Source organism: Choloepus didactylus, chromosome 16, assembly GCF_015220235.1.
Source record: "Choloepus didactylus isolate mChoDid1 chromosome 16, mChoDid1.pri, whole genome shotgun sequence".
In the NCBI taxonomy this organism is placed as follows: Eukaryota; Metazoa; Chordata; class Mammalia; order Pilosa; family Megalonychidae; genus Choloepus; species Choloepus didactylus.
This window is the reverse complement of record NC_051322.1, coordinates 34,890,022-34,910,335: the sequence shown is the minus strand read 5'-3', so window position 1 is coordinate 34,910,335 and position 20,314 is coordinate 34,890,022. Positions and strand designations below refer to the sequence as shown.

Here is a 20,314-nt window from a genome sequence, read left to right as displayed (position 1 = left end):
GTCTACTCCATTTTCCCAACTCTCTCTGTTGCACATGGCACCCAAATGACCACCCAGCCCTGGGTGTCCAGTCCTTTCAGTTCAAGAGTCCTCCTTACACAGTCTCTGGATACAGCCTCTGTGTCTCTCAGTTCAAATTCTCAGAAGAGAGATTGTATTGGTCCTGGTCACTTGCCTATGAAGAAGCGAGTTTGAGTCCTATGCCTAGCTCTAGTCCAATCAACTGTGACCAAATTTTAAAAGGCCATGCTACAAAATGGCTTCTGACACCATTCCTTCAGCAGGCATTAATGGGCGAAGGTAAAAAATGGCCACAGTTCCTAGAATTGGAGGTAGAACCTGGCCAGACACCTCAGGACAAGACATGTCTTCTCTGTTAAGATATTGGAATAGGTTTCCAATAGATGCATGTTGAAGAGGTGTGTTCACCTCTTACAATGCAGACTAACACCACTGATTTGATTTTTATAAAGGTCATCATTAACCATTATGCTTATCAGTGGCCACTAAGCATCCCCTCCTCTTCCCAAGGCTGCACATGATTGGTGAGGGCTAATGCAACAAGCACAAGCATCTGACATAACCAAGGCTTCTCTGTGTTCCTCTCCCCACCAACACCTCCAGTTTGGATTACCAACCTGCACCTGGCCTTTCTGCCTCTCGGCGCTCACCTTCCTGCTCCTGACCACCAACAATCCTGCCATCTACAAGCTCCCGCTCAGCAAAGTCTCCTACCCAGAGGCCAACCGCATCTACTACCTGTCCCAGGAGAGAAGCAGAAGGGCATCCTCCATAACCAAGTACCAGGCCTATGATGTCTCCTAAGTTCTCCTTCCAGGCATGTCCCTGCCAAGTCAGCCTTCAGCAGGCCATCTGGGTCCCCAGGCTAAAGGCTGCTCAACCTCCCCTTCTGTCTGTTCTGTGATTCTCCCCCAAAGCAGTTACTCACCAGCACAGGGAAATGGTGTGTAATCATAATCCAAGAACCTGTCTGTTCTAAAATGAACAACATTCATCTAGGATATGTTTAGTTTAGACCTTATATGCATAGGAAACTCTGAAAGATCTCCCTTTGAGGGGAACCTGCCTCTTTTGCAAAATATGTCACATGTCTAAAAAGAAGTCACCAGGAAGGGAACAGAGACTGGTGACATGGTCATCCAACTCAGTCATTTAATGTAGCTAAGTTAGATTAGCCTGAAAGGCAGGAGGGCTTGTTCTGCCCCAGCTCTGCCACTCCCCCGACTCTCAGCCTCTGGTTCTCCTTGGTTCCTTGACAGGGAAGGACTCGAGGGTCCCTTCCACCTCAGAAGTGTTGATTCTCCTCTCTTTCCTGCAGACTGATGAAATCAGCATAACCAACAAGTTATTACTTTAAGTAAGAGATGGAAGGGTTACCTAGAGACAATGCAGGAAATTTGTAAGTTCTGTGGAAGATTATTCTCTAGTCATGGAAAGGTATTCTACAGATGGGGTTAGGAAACCTAAATTCAGTGAAAACATGCCTTCCTTTACAGAACAGAAATATTTCTGGAAATGTCATAAGATGAAAATTTATCTTTTCAACTTTCAAATCACATTTTAAATACTTTTCCTTTTGTAATAGTCATAGTCACACTTTCATTAAACTGTAAGTTTGCGAGTTGGCATCATGGTTTTTCTTTTTGTAAATGGACTCACATACATGTCCGCACATTGCTCACTTGAGGAGTTTCCACAGCCAAGTATGTGCCTGAAAAGAGATGAGGATGGATTAAAAATTATAAGAAGAGGGTTTGATTTGCTTAGGGAGGGAATCATACAGAAATGACCATGGACACAGTTTTCTGTTTGAGCTGAAGTGCAGATTTTTAATAAACCAACTCATTTTTTAGGGAATAATCTCTTAGCCCTGTACTCCAAAACTACAAAGCCAGCCCCTCTAAAATGGCCACTAACTCTGATCTAGTCACTCTGGTTATAGAACTGAGCTCCTATACCACAGGACCCCAGGGGAGGGGGATGAATCTTATACTGGCAGGGGCACCTCCAGTCTCTCACACTTCCAGGTCAGGTTGATGTGATAAGGATAAAAAGTGTGTGGGGGGTGGGGGGTGGTAAGCAGACCTTCTATACATGCAGGTAAGGACAGAATCGCATTTGCCAAAATCTATCATGTAGAAAAAGCTGGTTTCTACATTCATGCTTTTCTTTTCTCAGTCTGCCTGAGATCCTGCTGTCTTCTGCCAGCCCACAGGCACTGTGCTCATATTTCTCTTCCAAATCATTTCTATCCAGTTATGATTTCTCTAGGAATTCAGAACACTTCTTGCTGTAAACAAATCCTCCATGTAGGAAAGGGGAGCAAGTCACACTCCAGAGGCTGCCTCTGAGTTAGTAATCACACCTTAAGGCCATGGTGTTAGGGATCTCTGAGGACTAAGCATCCAGGAATTTCTCCAGGAGGCTGGGTATGCTCACAGTGCACTTAGCTGCCCCAGAACCTCCAAGTGACGGCATAGAACCATTAAAGTAACAGTTTTCATGCATTTTCCACTGAAGTGTAATAATCTGGCTTTATTAAGAACAGGAAACCCTCCACATGCATGTCATTCTGATTTTTGACTGCTAATGAAACCCTTCAGGTGTTCTAAGTATTTCAACATCCTTACCTATAAAGTAAGCTGAATTGGCCCAGGATTCTAAGCAAGAAGGAAATAGATTGGGTAAAAGAATACCTATGGAAATATCTGATGTCTACAGGGTATCAAGGTCATCTGTCTAATTTAGTGATTCAACTAAGCATCAAGTAGTGGGGGAACTGGAGCCCGCGTGCCCAGCTCCTGGGAGCCCATTGTGCACCCGAACATCTCTCCCAACCCTGCACTGAAGGATGTCCCATGGATAGTTTGGTTATTGGCCATGACGGCCTTACTTACACCACAGAAATCAGCAAACTATGAACTGGGCTCCCCACCACCACTCCCAGGGCTGGCTTATCACCACACCACTGACAAATCAATTTGAAAGGAAGAAGGGAATCAAAAGAATAGTAGAGCTCCTGACCAAAAGCTCAAAGACAAGGCCAGAAGATTCACTCCAGCAGTGCTACATGTATGCCATTCCATAAACATATGGTATTTGGGAGGATCACAAAAGTATTACCAGGCATAAATGACCTCAGATGATTTACCTCACACTAAAAACACTCTAGTGGAAGCATCCAAATAAGAAAACCAAATCTAGGAGATGCTTCAAGGGACACAAGAAATAGAGGTGATCAAACACCTTGGTACAGTTTGTTTTGTTTACTAGGGACTAAATAGAGGAATTATCTGTCACAACCCAGAACTAGAATACCAAATGATGGAGATGTAGTTGGGGAAGGAGGAGGCAAAAAAGGCAATAGAGTCTGTTAGAATACTTAACCTGTAAAAGAATTGAAAAATTTTTTAAATTCCGTAGGGAAGGATAAGCATGAGTGGTGCTGAGGGCAACCACCATGAGAACAAAATTAGAATTAGAACTTTGGAACCAGAAGAAATTTCTATCTTTCCAATGGAAAGCAGAAAAGGAGAAAGATATTAGAGAAGCCAAAAAAAAAAAGGTAAGTACAAAAAATAAACAGGAGACGGAAGAAGATGGCGGCATAGAGAGGAGCGGAAGTTAGTTAGTCCCCCTGCAGCTACTAATAAACAACCAGGAACAACTCGTACATGATCTGGAACAACTACTGGGGGACAACCATGACTGTCTACACATCATACACCAACCTGGATTAGAAGGAATGCCTGAGATCGCAGCATGGAATCTGTGAGTAGAAACTGTGGACGTGTGCCAAGAGCCTCCCTCCCCCCATGGCAGCCCAAACTGCAAAGCCTTGCTGTGATAGAGAGCAGCACTCTCTGAACAAGTGAATATTCCTCAGTCCAGCTGCAACTGGAGTTTTAATTGGCAAATGTTGACTGCTCAATGCAAGCTGCAAATCCCCGACAAGTGGAGGCTTTTAGTGATGACTGACCTTGAAGAGCCAGGGGACTTCTCTGTGCTGGGAGGGGTTGCCCAGAGAACCGGGTGCTCTCTCTGGCCAGCAGGTGAAACTGGTGACCATGGACTGACCCGGAAAGGGGGCTTTCTGTCTCTTTTTCTCTCTCTCAGCCTGAGCAGCTCAGTGGAGAAAGCCTCAGCCATTTTCAGTTCACACATTCTGACCCAGATAAGAGTGGAGACAGCAGAGTCAGAGAGACAAAGAACCCATTTAAATGCAAATGAGATGCCAGCCACATGCCTTCCCAGCTAACAGAGGTTTTTCAGATGCCATTGGCCATCCTTCAGTGAAGGTACCCGTTTGTTGATGACATTTACCTTGGACACTTTATGGCGTTAAGACTGTAACTGTGTAACCAAATAAACCCCCTTTTATAGAAGCCAAAAAAAAAAAAAAAAATGCAAATGAAAACTCCCTATGGGTGTATCTTCTCTAAGGAGAAAGAGGTAGTGCCCAGCTCTATTACCCACCTTCCATTCAGAACCAGACCCCAGAACCTGGGGGAAAACAGCCATGGCCCACACATCTTTATACCAGTCAGGAGCTACAGGCTGGCAGGCACCACTGCCGGGCAGGTTAGGAAAAGCACAGCAGCTAGAGGCCTCACAAGGTATGTCAATCTTCTAAGATACACCCTCAGGGAAACCTGATACTGAATATTTCCTCCTTTTGGGACCTGAGCCTGTTCTGGTCTAGGAAAACCTGATTTGGGTAACCAAGGAAACCAGATGCCTAGACAACAGAAAACTACAACCTACACTAAGAAAAATGAAGTTATGGCCCAGTCAAAGGAACAAACTTACACTTAAACTGAGATACAGGAATTGAAACAACTAATGCTAGATCAATTAAAAAAAGTTTAGGGAAGATACGGCAAAAGAAATGACAGCTATAAGGAAAACACTGGGCATACATAAGGTAGAAATCGAAAGTTCAAAAAAAACAACTGGCAGAATCTATGGAAATGAAAGGCATGACACAAGAGATGAAAGTCAAAATGGAGGCATACAACAGCACATCTCAAGAGGCAGAAGAAAACACTCAGGAACTGGAGAACAAGACACCTGAAATCCTACACATCTAAGAACAGATAGGGAAAAGAATGGAAAAATATGAGCAACATCTCAGGGAACTGAATGACAACATGAAACACATAAATGTATGTGTCATGGATGTCCCAGAAGGAGAAGAGAAGGGAAAGGGGGCAGAAGCAATAAGAGAGGAAATAATCAGTGAAAATTTCCCATCTCTTATGAAAGACATAAAATTATGTATCCAAGAAGCACAGCATACCCCAAACAGAATAGATCTGAATAGGCCTACACCAAGACACTTAATCAGATTACCAAATGTCAAAGATAAAGAGACAATCCTGAAAGCAGCAAGAGAAAAGCACATACAAAGGAAGCTTGATAAGACCATGTGCAGATTTCTCAGTAGAAACCATGGAGGCAAGAAGGAAGTGGTGTGATATATTTAAGATACTGAAAGAGAAAAACCACCAACCAAGAATCCTATATCCAGCAAAACTGTCCTTCAGATATGAGGGAGAACTTAAAATATTCTCTGACAAACAGACAATGACAGACTTTGTGAACAAGATATCTCCTCTTCAGGAAATACTAAAGGGAGCACTAAAGACAGATAGGAAAAGACAGCAGTGAGAGATTTGGAACACAATTTTGGGTGATGGTAGCACAGCAATGTAAGTACACTGAACAAAGATGATTATGAGCATGGTTGAAAGAAGAAGGTTAGGAAGCTTGTGGGACACCAGAAGGAAAGAGGAAAGATAAAGACTGGGACTGTATAACTCAGTGAAACCTAGAGTGCTCAACAATTGTGATAAAATGTACAAATATGTTTTTCATGAGAGAGAACAAATGAATGTCAACCTTGCAGGTATTAAAAATAGGGAGGTTTTGGGGGGAAAATACAATCAATGCAAACTAGAGACTATAATTAACAGAAACATTGTATTATACATCCTTTAATGTAATAAAGGCAATATACCAAAACTAAATGCATATAAGAGGGGGACATAAGGGAGGGGTATGGGACTTTAGTTTAATGCTGTGTTTCCTTTTGTTGCATCCTAGCTGTCATGTTTTTCTCTTTTTATTTTCTCTTTCTTTTTGTTTTTGTTTGTTTGTTTGTTTGTTTTGTCTCAGTACTTTCTTTGACACTTCCTCCTGCTTTGTGGAAGAAGTAGAGAGGTTCTTATACAGATAGTGGTAATGGGTGGTGAATACAAAATTGTGTGACTATACAGGGAACTATTGATTGTTTACTTAGGACAGAATGTATGGTGTGTGAACAAAACCATCTTAAAAAATGGGTTGAGGAAGAAACTTTGAGGGCACTAAATTGAGTGAAATAAGTCAGGCACATAAGGACAAATATTGCAGGGTCTCACTGATACAAACTAATTATAATATGTAAACTCATAGACATGAACTATGTTACCAGGATATAGAAAGAGGCTAAAGAATGGGGAATGGTTGCTTATTATGAGCAGAATGTTCAACTAGGTTGAACTTAAATGTTTGGAAATGGACAGAGGTGACAGTAGTACATTGTGAGAATAACTAACAGTGCTGAATGGTGTGTGAATGTGATGGAAAGGGGAAGCTCAGAGTCACATATATCACCAGAAGAAAAGGTGGAGGTTAAAAGATGGGAATGTATAAAACAGTGAATCTTGTGGTGGGCAATGTCTGTGATTAACTGTACAAATATTAGAAATCTCTTTCATGAACCAGAACAAATGTATGAGACTATAACTTGAAGTTAATAATAGAGGGAAATATAGGGGGAAAAAATACACCTATTGCACACTATAACTAGAAGTTAATAATAGAGGGGCATATAGGGGGAAAAATACACCTATTGCACACTATATACTACAGTTAGTACTATTTTAACATTCTTTCATCAACAGTAACAAATGTACTATACCAATACTATGAGTCAACAATGGAGGTGGGGGTGGTCAAGGTATGGGAGGATTTGAGTTTCCTTTTTTTCGTTTTTTGTTTTGTTTTGTTTTGTTGCCTTTATTTCTTTTCTGGAGCAATGAACACATTCTAATAATTGAAAAAAAAATTGTGGTGATGGATGCACAGCTGTATGATGGTACTGGGGGCAACTGATTGTACTCTTTGGATCCTTGGATAATTGTATGGCATGTGAACAATCTCAATTTTAAAAATAATAATAAATAGAAGACAGAAATTTGTCATGTGATGGTAATTGCAAAAAATGGTAACAATTAAATTTATCTCTGAAAGACAGAGGCTCTCAGACAACACTTTCAGAAAAACAATTTGCTACTTATAAGAAACACATTTAGAAGAGGGGGACACAAAAAGTTTGACTATAAAGGGATTAAATAAAATATAATAAATCTGAACCAAAATAAATTGAGGGCATCCATCATAATACCTGGAAAAGTAAAATTTAAGACAAAAATTATAAAGGATAAAGGGTGATATAAAGGAACAAAAGGACAACAATACACAATCATCACAAACATATGTACATAAAAAAATCTTAAAATACAAAAAGCAGCAACTGACTGAACTGCAGAGAAAAATAAATCAATAATTGTAGCTAAGATTTTAACAAAATCTCTGAAAATGAGCCAGGCCAACAAAAATCCAAAACAAATGAGCAGAGATATCAAAATATATAAACAAAAGAGTTAGTAAGTGTGAGCTATTATAGACATTAGGACTCTAAACTCTCCCACTCTTCTCCTACCCCAAAAAAAAGACCACATACGAGGAGGGGCAAGATGGCAGCATAGAGAGGAGTGGAATTTAGTCCCCTGGAACAACTAATAAACAACAAAGAACAACTGTAAATAATTTGGAATAACTTCTGGAGGACAACCATGACTGTCCACACATCATACACCTACCTGGATTGGGAGGAATGCCTGAGATCACAGCATAGGATCTATAAGTAAAAGCTGTGGAACCACGGCAAGAGCCCCTTCTCCCATGGCAGACTGAGCTGCAAAACCTCTCTGTGGTAGAAACTAGCAGCACCCTCCAAGCAAGTGAATATATCTCAGCTGAGCTCCAACTGGGGTCTTAATTAACAAATGTGGATGGCTGAATACAAGCTACAAACCCCCAACAAGCCGACAGAGGCTTTTAGTGATGACTGACCTTAAAGAGCCAGAGGACTCCTCTGTCCTTGGAGGCGGACCCCAGAAGACCAGGTGTTACCTCTGGCCAATGAGTGAAACTGGGGGGCCATGTACTGGCTCCAAAAGGGGGCTTTCTGTCCCTTTTTCTCTCTCTCAACCTGAGGGGCTCAGAAGAGAGAGCTGCAGCCATTTTCAATTCCCAGCACTCGAACCCAGTCAGGGGTGGAGGTTACAGAGTCAGAGAGACTATTCAAATGCAGACAATAACTCCCCAGGGGTGTATCTTCCCTAAGAGTAAGGAGATGGGGGCCAGCTTTCCTTTCAAAAACAGACCCCAGAGCCTGGGGGAAAACAGCCAAAACAGGAGCTGAAGGGGCCACACCTCCTGACACCAGTCGGGAGTGACAGGCTGACAGGTGCCACCTGCTGGGCGTGTTAGGAAAAGCACAGCAACTGGAAACCACACAGGAAAGTCTCTCAGTCCTCTGAGACACACCCTGAATATAACCCATTCTGAGAGCTGAACTCTTTCTGGTCTGGGATAATCTGACTGGGGTAACCAAGGAAACCAGAAGCCTAGACGACAGAAAACTACATCTATATTAGGAAAAATGAAGATGTGGCCAAGTCAAAGGAACAAACCTTAACCTCAATCAAAATACAGTTGAGAGAGACTCGGGCAAGATGGCGGCATACAGAGGAGTGGAAGCTAAGTAGTCCCCCTGGAACAGCTACAAAAAAAACAGAAACAACTAGTAAATAATCCAGAATAACTGCGGGGGGACAAATGAGACCATCCATTCATCATACACCAACGTGAATTGGGAGGAATGCCCGAGAACACAGCATAAAATCTGTAAGTAAAACCTGCGGAACCAGGTCGGGAGACCCCCTCCCCCATAGCCCGAGCTGCAGAGCCACGTGGTGCCAGAGAGAAGCACTCTCCCAGCAAGCAAATACAGCTCAGCTAAGCTCCAACTGGGGTTTTAAGTAGCGAGTGTGAACTGCTCACTACGGGTACACAGCCCCAAAAAACAGACAGAGGCTTTGGGTGACGACTGACCTGGGAGAGCCGGAGGGTCGCCTTGGACTGGGTCTGAAGGGGACTATCTGTTTCTTTTTTGGCTCAGTGGAGAAAGCCCCAGTCATTTTCAGTTTCCAGGGCTGTGACCCGGGGAAGGGTGGAGACACCACAAGCAGAGAGCAAGACCATTGAAATGCTAATGACCTCCACCTGAGGGGTCTGTCTTCTCTAGGAGGAAAGGGGTGGGGCCCTTTCCATTCAGAACCAGACCCCAGAGCCTGGGGGAACACAGCCATACCTCCTCACAACAGTCAAGAATTATAGGCTAACAGGCGTCACCTGCTGGGCAGAAAAGCACAGTGACCTGAGGCATCGAAGGGTGGAGCAATTTTCTAAGACACACCCACAGGGAAACCAGATACTGAATATTTCTTCCCTCTGGGACCTGAGCTTGTTCTGTTCTGGAAAAACCTGATTTGGATAACCAAGGAAACCATGCCTAGACAACAGAAAATTACAACCTACATTAAGAAAAACAAAGTTATGGCCCAGTCAAAGGAACAAATGTACACTTAAACTGAGATACAGGAATTTAAACAACTAATGCTAAATCAATTCAAAAAGTTTAGAGAAGATATTGCAAAAGAGATAGAGGCTGTAAAGGAAGCACTGGACATGTATATGGCAGAAATCAAAAGTTCAAAAAACCTACTAGTAGAATCTATGGAAATGAAAGGCACAACACAAGAGATGAAAGACACAATGGAAACATACAACAGCAGATCTCAAGAGGCAGAAGAAAACACTCAGGAACTGGAGAACAAAACACCTGAAAGCCTACACACAAATGAGCAGATGCAGAAAAGAATGAAAAAATATGAGCAACATCTCCAGGAACTCAAGGATGAAACAAAGTACAATAATGTACATATCATTGGTGTCACAGAAGGAGAAGAGAAGGGAAAGGGGGCAGAAGCAATAATAGAGGAAATAATTAATGAAAATTTCCCATCTCTTATGAAAGACATAAAATTACAGATCCAAGAAGCGCAGCGTACTCCAAACAGAAGAGATATGAATAGGCCTACGCCAAGACACTTAATAATCAGATTATCAAATGTCAAAGATAAAGAGAGAATCCTGAAAGCAGCAAGAGAAAAGCAATCCATTACATACAAAGGAAGCTTAATAAGACTATGTGTGGATCTCTCAGCAGAAACCATGGAGGCAAGAAGGAAGTGGTGTGATATATTTAAGATACTGAAAGAGAAAAACCGCCAACCAAGAATCCTGTATCCAGCAAAGCTGTCCTTCAAATATGAGGGAGAGCTCAAAATATTTCCTGACAAACAGACAATGAGAGACTTTGTGAACAAGACACCTGCCCTACAGGAAATACTACAGGGAGCACTACAGGGTGATAGAAAACAGGAGTGTGTGGTTTGGAACACAATTTTGGGAGATGGTAGCACAACAATGTAAGTACACTGAACAAAGGTAACTATGAATATTATTGAGAGAGAAAGATGGGGAGCATGTGAGACACCACAAGAAAGGAGGAAAGATAACGACTGGGACTGTGTAACTTGGTGAAATCTAGAGTATTCAACAATTGTGATAAAGTGTACAAATATGTTCTTTTACGAGGGAGAACAAGCAAATGTCAACCTTGCAAGGTGTTAAAAATGGGGAGGCATTGGGGGAGGGATGCAATCAGCATAAACTAGAGACTGTAACTAATAGAATCATTGTATTATGCTTCCTTAAATGTAACAAAGATGATATACCAAGGTGAATGCAGATAAGAGGGGGGGATAGGGGAGGCATATTAGACACTTGACATTGGTGGTATTGTCTGATTCTTTATTCTACTTTGATTTAAGGTTATTTTTCCTTTTGCTGCTTCCTAGCTGTCATTTTTTTTGTTTCCTCTTTCTTTTGCCTCTCTACCTTCTTTGACTCTCCCTCCTGCCTTGTGGAAGAAATGTAGATGCTCTTGCTTAGTATGAGCAGAATGTTCAATTAGTATGAACTTAAATGTTTGGAAATGAACAGGGGTGTTGGTAGCAAGATGTGAGAATAACTAACAGCGCCAAATGGTGTGTGAATGAGGTGGAAAGGGGAAGCTCAGAGTCATATATGTCACCAGAAGGAAAGTTGGAGGTCAAAAGATGGAAATGTGTAAAACTGAATCCTATGGTGGGCAATGTCCATGATCAACTGTACAAATACTAGAAATCACTTCATGAACCAGAACAAATGTATGACAATACAATTAGAAGTTAATAATAGAGGGGCATATAGGGAAGAACTATATACCTATTACAAACTATATACTACAGTTAGTAGTATTTCAACATTTTTTCATAAACAGTAACAAACGTACTATATCAATACTAGGAGTCAACAATTGAGGGGGGTTGGTTAGGGATAGGGGAGGTTTAGAGTTTCCTTTTCTTTTTTTCTTTTTTCATCTTTCACTTTATTTCTTGTCTGGAGTAATAAAAAGTTTCTAAAAATTCAACAAAAATTAAGTGTGATGGATGCACAGCTGTATGAGGGTACCCAGGGACAAGTGATTGTACACTTTGGATCTTTGGATAATTGTATGGTATATGAACAATCTCAATAAAAATGAAAAAAAAATACAGTTGAGATATTGTTTCACTTTAATGAAACAATCTATTAAAGATTTTCAAATAAATATGCTAAATCAAATCAAGAACCAAATCAACATGTTCAGGGAAAATATAACAAAAGAAACGAAGGCTATAAAGAAATTACTGGGCAAACATAAGATAGAAATTGAAAGTTTGAAAAAAAACAACAGACAGAATCTATGGAAATGAAAGGCACGACACAAGAGATGAAAAACACAATGGAAACATACAACAGCATATCTCAAGAGGCAGAAGAAAACACTCAGAAACTGGAGAACAAGACACCTGAAATCCTACACACAAAATAACAGATAGGGAAAAGAATGGAAAAATATGAGCAATGTCTCTGGGAATTAAATGACAACATGAAGCACACAAATGTACATGTCATGGGTGTCCCAGAAGGAGAAGAGGGGGAAAGGGGGCAGAATCAATAAGAGAGGAAATAATCAATGAAAATTTCCCATCTCTTATGAAAGACATAAAATTGCAGATCCAAGAAGTACAGCACACCCCAAACAGAATAGATCTGAATAGGCCTATGCCAAGACACTTAATAATCAGATTATCAAAGTCAAAGAGAGAATCCTGAAAGCAGCAAGAGAAAAGCTATCCATCACATACAAAGAAAGCTTGATAAGACTATGTGCAGATTTCTCAATAGAAACCATGGAGGCAAGAAGGAAGTGGTGTGATATATTTAAGATACTGAAAGAGAAAAACCATCAACCAAGAATCCTATATCCAAAATGTATGGCATGTGAATATAACTCTATAAAATTGTAGAAAAAAATATATATAGGAGTAGAAGTGTTGGAGAAAACATGGTGAGAGGGATGATGCCTCACCAATATGGACTAACTACAATGTGTAAACTCAGAATTGAATCTTAGAACATAGCCTAACGTGGACACAATAATTGTAATAGTCCCTAGATTGTAAGCTCTTACAGCAGTTAACTTTATCCCTGAATTGTATCTATCTCTAAACTTTGAGATGCTGATCCCCTAGCGTACATTGTCACAAACATTGGGACTGGCGGTTTGATGTGCTGAGCCCTCGAGCATGGGACTTGCCCTTATGAAGCTCATTACCACAAAGGAGAGTCTAAACTTGTATGTAATGGTGCCTAAGAGTCTCCCCCTGAGTACCTCTTTGTTGCTCAGATGTGGCCCTCTCTCTCTCTAACTGAGCCATCTCGACAGGTGAACTCGCTGCCCTCCCCCCTACGTGGGACCCAACTCCCAGGGGTGTAAATCTCCCTGGCAACGCAGACTATGACTGCCGGGGATGAATGCGGACCCGGCATCGTGGGACTGAGAATATCTTCTTGACAAAAAGGGGGATGCAAAATGAGACGAAATAGTTTCAGTGGCTGAGAGATTCCAAATGGAGTCGAGAGGTCACTCTGGTGAACATTCTTATGCACTATATAGATAACACCTCTTAGGCTTTAATGTATTGGAATAGCTAGAAGTAAATACCTGAAACTACCAAACTCCAACCCAGCAGTCTGGACTCCTGAAGACAATTACATAATAATGTAGATTACAAGGGGTGACAGTGTGATTGTGAAGACCTTGTGGATCACACCCCCTTTATCTAGTGTATGGATGAGTGGAGGAATGGGGATAAAAACTAAAGGACAAATGGGGTGGGATGGGGGGATGATTTGGGTGGTTTTTTTCACTTTCATTTTTTATTCTTGTTCTGGTTCTTTCTGATGTAAGGAAAATGTTCAGAGATAGATTGTGGTGATGAACGCATAACTATGTTATCATACTGTGGACAGTGGATTGTATATCATGGATGATTGTATGGTGTGTGAATGTATTTCAATAAAACTGAATTTAATAAAAAAAAAAAAAAAGAATCCTATATCCAGCAAAACTGTCCTTCAAATATGAAGGAGAGTTTAAAATAGTCTCTGACAAATAGACAATGAGAGTTTGTGAACGAGATATCTACTCTACAGGAAATACTAAAAGGAGCACTACAGACAGATAGAAAAAGACAGCAGTGAGAGGTTTGGAACATAATTTTGGGTGATGGTAGCACAGCAATGTAAGTACACTGAACAAAGATGACTATGAGCATGCTTGAAAGAAGAAGGTTAGGAGCTGTGGGACACAAGAAGTAAAGAAGAAAGATAAAGACTGGAACCATATAATTCAGTAAAACCTAGAGTGCTCAACAATTGTGATAAAATGTACATATATATTTTTACATGAGGGAGAACAAATGAATGTCAACCTTGCAAGGTATTAAAAATAGGATGTTATTGGGTAAAAAATACAATCAATGCAAACTAGAGACTATAGTTAACAGAATCTTTGAATTATGCTTCCTTCAGTGTAACAAAGGCAATATACCCAAGCTAAATGCCTATAAGAGGGAAACATAAGGAGGGGGTGGTATGGGACTCTTGGCATTGGTGATGTTGTCTGACTCTTTTATTCTACTTTAGTTTAATTCTATCTCCCTTTCATTGCTTTTTAGCTATCTTTTTTTTATTTCTTTATTTTTATTTTTCTTTTCTATCTCTCCTTCTTTGACTCTTCCTCCTTTGAGGAAGAAATAGAAATGTCTTTATATGGATAGTGGTGATGGTGTTGAATACATAAATACGTAACTATACAGGGAACCATCAGTTGTTTACTTAGGACAGGAAGTATGGTGGGTGAAAAAAACTGTCTTAAAAAATGAGTAGATGAAGAAATCTTGAGGATACTACATTGAGTGAAATATGTCAGACACATAAGGACAAATATTGCCTGGTCTCACTGACATCAACTAATTATAATATGTAAACACATAGACATGAAATATAAGTTACCAGGATATAGAACGAGGCTAAAGAATGGGGAACAGTTGCTTATTATGAGCAGAACATTCAACTAGGGTGAACTTAAACATTTGGAAATGGACAGAGGTGATGGTAGCACATTGTGAGAATAACCGACAGTGCTGAATGGTGTGTGAATGTGGTGGAAAGGGGAAGCTTAGAGTCATGTATGTCACCAGAAGGAAAGTTGGAGGTTAAAAGATGGGAATATATAAAACAGTGAATCTTGTGGTGGACAATGTCCATGATTAATTGTACAAATATTAGAAATCTCTTTCATGAACTAGAATAAATGTATGACACTATAATCAGAAGCTAATAATAGAGGGATATATAGGGAAAAATATACCTATTGCAAACTATATATTACAGTTAACAGTATTTTAACATTCTTTCATCAATAGTAACAAAGGTACTATACCAATACTATGAGTCAATAATGGAGGGGGGTGGTTAGGGGGAGGGAAGGAATTGAGTTTTCTTTTTTGTCTTTATTTCTTTTCAGGAGTAATGAAATGTTCTAAAAATTGAAAAAAAATAATTGTGGTGATGGATGCACAGCTGTATGATGGTACTGCGGGCAATTGATTGTGCACTTTGGATCGTTGGATAATTGTATGGTATGTGAACAATCTCAGTAAAATAAAATTAAAAAAAAAAAGACCACACATTCTTCTCAAGTACCCATAGAACATTTACAAAAATAGACCATGTAGTATGCCCTAAAGAAATCGTGGAATCTTCATGTGAAGCTGGTGGGAGGTTTATCAATTTTAACCATTTGGAGAACAAGCCCTCGGAATTTAGTGACACTAGTATATACATTCTGTGTGACCTAGAAGGTTCCCTCTAGGGCATAGAGAGTTATAGATGATTCCCAGGGAAATTATCCCTTGGGTGCAAGGTGGGCATTAGTTGTGGTGGCAGAGAACTGGGAAATAATCAGAGAAGTATAACAGAGTGGGTCACACTGTGGAGTTCTGTGGAGCAGGTAGAAGCCCCAGACAAACATAGAGCAGTGTGGATAGATCTTTAAAACCTAGTACTGCGATTTGTTTTGTATGACTGCGTGGTATGTGAATATATCTCAATAAAATGAAGATTAAAAAAAAAAAAAAAAAGAGATACTGTCTCCAGACAGCATAAGGAATAAGAAATAATGTGAAATTTTTTTGTAAGATTACAAAAAAAAAATCAATGAAGAAAAAAAAAAAATAAAACCCATCACACCAAAAAAAAAAAAAAAAAAGTGTACAGTTCGGTCAACCAAGAATCCTATATCCAGCAAAACTGTCCTTCAGAAATGATGGAGAGTTTAAAATATTTACAAATAAACAGAGACTGAGAGAGTTTGTGAACAGGAGACCTCCTCTACATGAAATACTAAAGGGAGTGCTACAGACAGATAGGAACAGACAGGAAAGAGAGGTTTGGAGAAGAATGTAGAAATAAAGATACCAGGAGATAGAAAGAGGGAAAAGATTGGGCATTTGATGATGAAGGAGTACAAAATGTTCGACAGGATTGATTGTATAGAACCAGAAATAGAGAGCACAATATTGGGTGATAGTAGCACAATATTGTAAGTACACTGAACAAAGATAACTGTGAGTACGGTTGAAGGAGCAAGGTTAGGGACATGTAGGACACCTGAAGGACAGATAGAAGATAAAGAATGGAATGGTATAACTTAGTGAACCCTAGAGGGGTCAATGATTGTGATTAAATATACAAATATAAGAATGTTTTAACATGAGGGAGAATAAATGAAAGTCAACTTTGCAAGGAGTTGAAAATGAATGGTATTGGGGAAAAATGCAATCAAGGCAAACTAGAGTCTATAGTTAACAGTAACATTGTAAAATGCTTCCATTAATTGCAACAAAGGCAATATACCAAATCTAAATGTCTATAAGGGGAATGTAAGGGAGTGGTATGGGATTCTTGGTGTTGGTGTTGTTGTCTGACTTTTTATTGTATTTTATTTTAATTATATTTTTTCACTTTTTAGTTGTCATTTTTTGTTTCTTTTTCTTTTTTTCTTTTTTCACCTCTTACTTTTTCTTTGTGGAAGAAATGGAAATGTCCTCATATAGATAGTGGTGGTGAATGCATAACTATGTGATTATACAGGGAACCATTGTTTACGTAGGAGGGATTGTATGGTCTGTGAATAAAATTGTCTAAAAAATAAACAGAGGGATACAAGTGCTGGAGAAAATGTGGAGAAAGGGATGTACCTAATCACCGTTGGTGGGGAAGTAGAATGGTGCAGCCCATCTGGAGGGCAGTGTGATGGTTCCACAGGAAGCTAAACATGGGGTTGCCATATGGCCCTGCAACCTTATTATTGGGTATATACCTAAACTGTTGAACTGCAGCCCAGTAGCCTTGATTCTTCAAGACAATTGTATGACTATGTAGCTTAAACTGCATGACCGTGTGATTGTGAAAACCTTATAGCTCCCACTCCCTTTATCCAGTGTGTAGACAGGTGAGTAGAAAAATGAGGACAAAAAGTAAATGAATAATATTGGAGGGATGGGGGTATGGGATGTTTTGGGTGTTCTTTTTTACTTTAATTTTTTATTCTTATTCTTTTTTTGTGGTAATGAAAAAGTTCAAAAATTAATTGTGGTGATGAAGCACAACTCTATAATGGTAGTGTGAACAATTAATTGTACACTGTGGATGACTATGGTTTGTGATATATCTGAATAAAACTGAATTTTTAAAAAGTGAAAAAAAGAAAAACAAAAAAAAAACCTAGTACTGGATCACCCCTCTCTGTTCCACAGCCTGGAGTTCCCACGTGGGAACCCAGAGCCAGCAGACTCATTTTATCTACCCACAGAGACCATGCTCTTTACAAGAGACTCATCTTAGACCCAAGGATACAAGTAGGTTGAAAGTGAAAGGACAGAAAAAAGATATTCCATGCAAGCAGTAAGCAAAAGAAATCAGGGGTAGCTATACTAATATCAGACAAAATAGACTTTAAATGCAAAGATGTCATAAGAGACAAAGAAGGACACTATATATTAATAAAGGGGACAATTCAACAACAAGAAATAACAATCATAAATGTTTATACATCCAATCAAGAAGCTTCAAAGTACATGAGGCAAACACTGACAAGCTGAAAGGAGCAACAGATGTTTCTAAAATAATAGTGGGAGACTTCAAGACAACACTCTCTTCTATAGATGGAACAACTGGATAGAGGACCAATAAGGAAATTGAGAACCTAAACAATATGATAAATGAATTAGACCTAACATGCATATATAGATCGTTGCACCCAAAAGCACAAGGATATACATTCTTCTAAGTGCTCATGGCACCTTCTCCAGGATAGATCATATGCTGTGTCAAAAAACGGGTCTTAATAAATTTAAAAATATTGAAATTATTCAAAGGATTTCTCTAACCACAATGGAATTAAGGTGGAAATCAATAACCACCAAAGAACCAGAACTTTCATAAATATGTGGAGGTTAAACAACACACTCTTAATCAATGGGTCAAAGAATAAATTGCAAGAGAAATCAGTAAGTATCTGGAGATGGATGAAAATGAGAACACAACATACCAAAATTTATCAGAGGCAGCAAAGGCAGTGCTGAGAGGGAGATTTATAGCCCTAAGTTCTGGGAGAACTGGATATCCATCTCCAAAGAAATGAAAGAGGACCCCTCTCTCACCTCCTATATAAAAATTAACTCAGAGTGGATCAAAGACCTAACTATAAGAACCAGTACCATAAAGCTCCAGAAGATAATACAGGGAAACATCTTCAAGACCTAGTGATAGGAGATAGCTTCTTGACATTACACCCAAAGCACAAGCAATGAAAGAAAAAAATGGATAAATGGGAATGCCTCAAGATTGAACACATCTGTGCTTCAAAGGATCTTGTCAAAAAGGTGAAAAGGCAGATAATCAATGGGAGAGAATATTTGGAAACCATACATCTGATACAGGTTTGATATCCAGTATATATAAAGAAATCCTACAACTCAACAACAAAAGGACAAACAACCCAATTATAAAATGTGCAAAAGATACGAAGACATTTTTCCAAAGAAGAAATACAAATGGCTAAAAGCACATGAAAAGAAGTTCATATTCACTAGCTATTAAGGAAATGCAAATCAAAACCACAATGAAATATCATCCCACACCTGTAAGAATGGCTGCTATTAAACAAACAGGAAATTACAAATGTCGGAGAGGATGTGGAGAAATAGGAACACATTCACTGCTGGTGGGAGTGTAAAATGGTACAGCTGCTGTGGAAGACAGTTTGGTGGTTCTTCAGAAAACTGAATATTGAGTTACCCCGTGAACTGGCAATTCTGTTACTCAGTATATACCCAGAAAATCTGAAAGCAGGGACATGAACAGACATTTGCACACTGATGTTCATAGCAGCATTGCTCACATTTGCCAAAAGATGGAAACAACCCAAGTGTCCATCAACAGATGAGTGGATAAGCAAAATGTGGTATAGTAGGTGAATTTGATTGAAAGGGGTTGTTTAAAGTCACATATCTCACCAGTTAACACTACAAATATAAATGAGTTCTCACATGAACTACTGCAAATGTATGGAACTTGTACAATGAGTTAAAAAAAATATGTAAGAGACCACATATATGGCATTATAACATTTGGAAATAGTCTATCTTTTAAAAAAAGCTCAATTGGTACAGAATTTCCGTTTGGGCTGATGGAGGGGTTTTGGTGGGGGACGGTGGTGAGGTAGCACAACATTACTAATGTAATTAACACCACTTATGTATATATGTAAGTGTTAAGTGTTGGAGAAGCATGATGTATGCAACCTACTCTCAAATGTTTATATAATAGATGACTGATAGAGATAGATATAATAAATGTCATAAAATGCTAAAAGTTGGTAAAGCTGAGTATCTGGGTGAGGGATATATATTGGAGTTCTATGTATTGTATTTCAATTATTTTTGCAATTTTCCTGTAAGTTTGGAATTATTTCCAAATAAAACGCTATTAAAAAACGATCTTTTAAAAAAGTGCTGGGATAAAAATTAGAAATGGAAAAAATGTTGATCTTCACTAGCTATTAGGGAGATGCAAATTAAGACCATAATGAGATATCTCACACCAATTTGAATGGCTGCCATTAAACAAACAGGAAACTACAAATGCTGGAGAGGATGTGAAGAAATTCATTGCTGGTGGGACTGTATAATGGTACATCCACTCTGGAGTACAGTCTGGCAGCTCCTTAGAAAGCTAGATATCAAGTTACCCTTTGATCCAGCAATTTCACTTCTCAGTATATACCCAGAAGATCTGAAAGCAGTGACATGAAAATATATTTGCACTCTGATGTTCATAGCAGCATTATTCACAATTGCCAAGAAATGGAAACAATCCAAATGCCCTTCAACAGATGAATGGATAAACAAAATGTGGTATATACACATGAAGGAATACTACATGGCAGTAAGAAGGAATGAGGTCATGAAACATAAGACAACATGGATGAACCTTGAAGACATAATGCTGAGTGAAATAAACCAGACACAAAAAGAGAGATATTGTATGTTACCATTAA

At 39.4% G+C, this 20,314-nt stretch overlaps 1 protein-coding gene across 1 annotated transcript in view; it reads left to right on the top strand.

Moving 5' to 3' along the window:
* SLC14A2 (solute carrier family 14 member 2) overlaps window positions 1-825 on the top strand; it is an 86,266-nt gene extending 85,441 nt beyond the window's left edge. Inside the window, exon 19 of the mRNA XM_037805517.1 lies at window positions 625-825. Coding sequence (XP_037661445.1) covers window positions 625-825 — 201 coding nt within the window. The remainder of the gene's footprint in view (window positions 1-624) is intronic.
* Window positions 826-20,314: the final 19,489 nt, after the last annotated feature.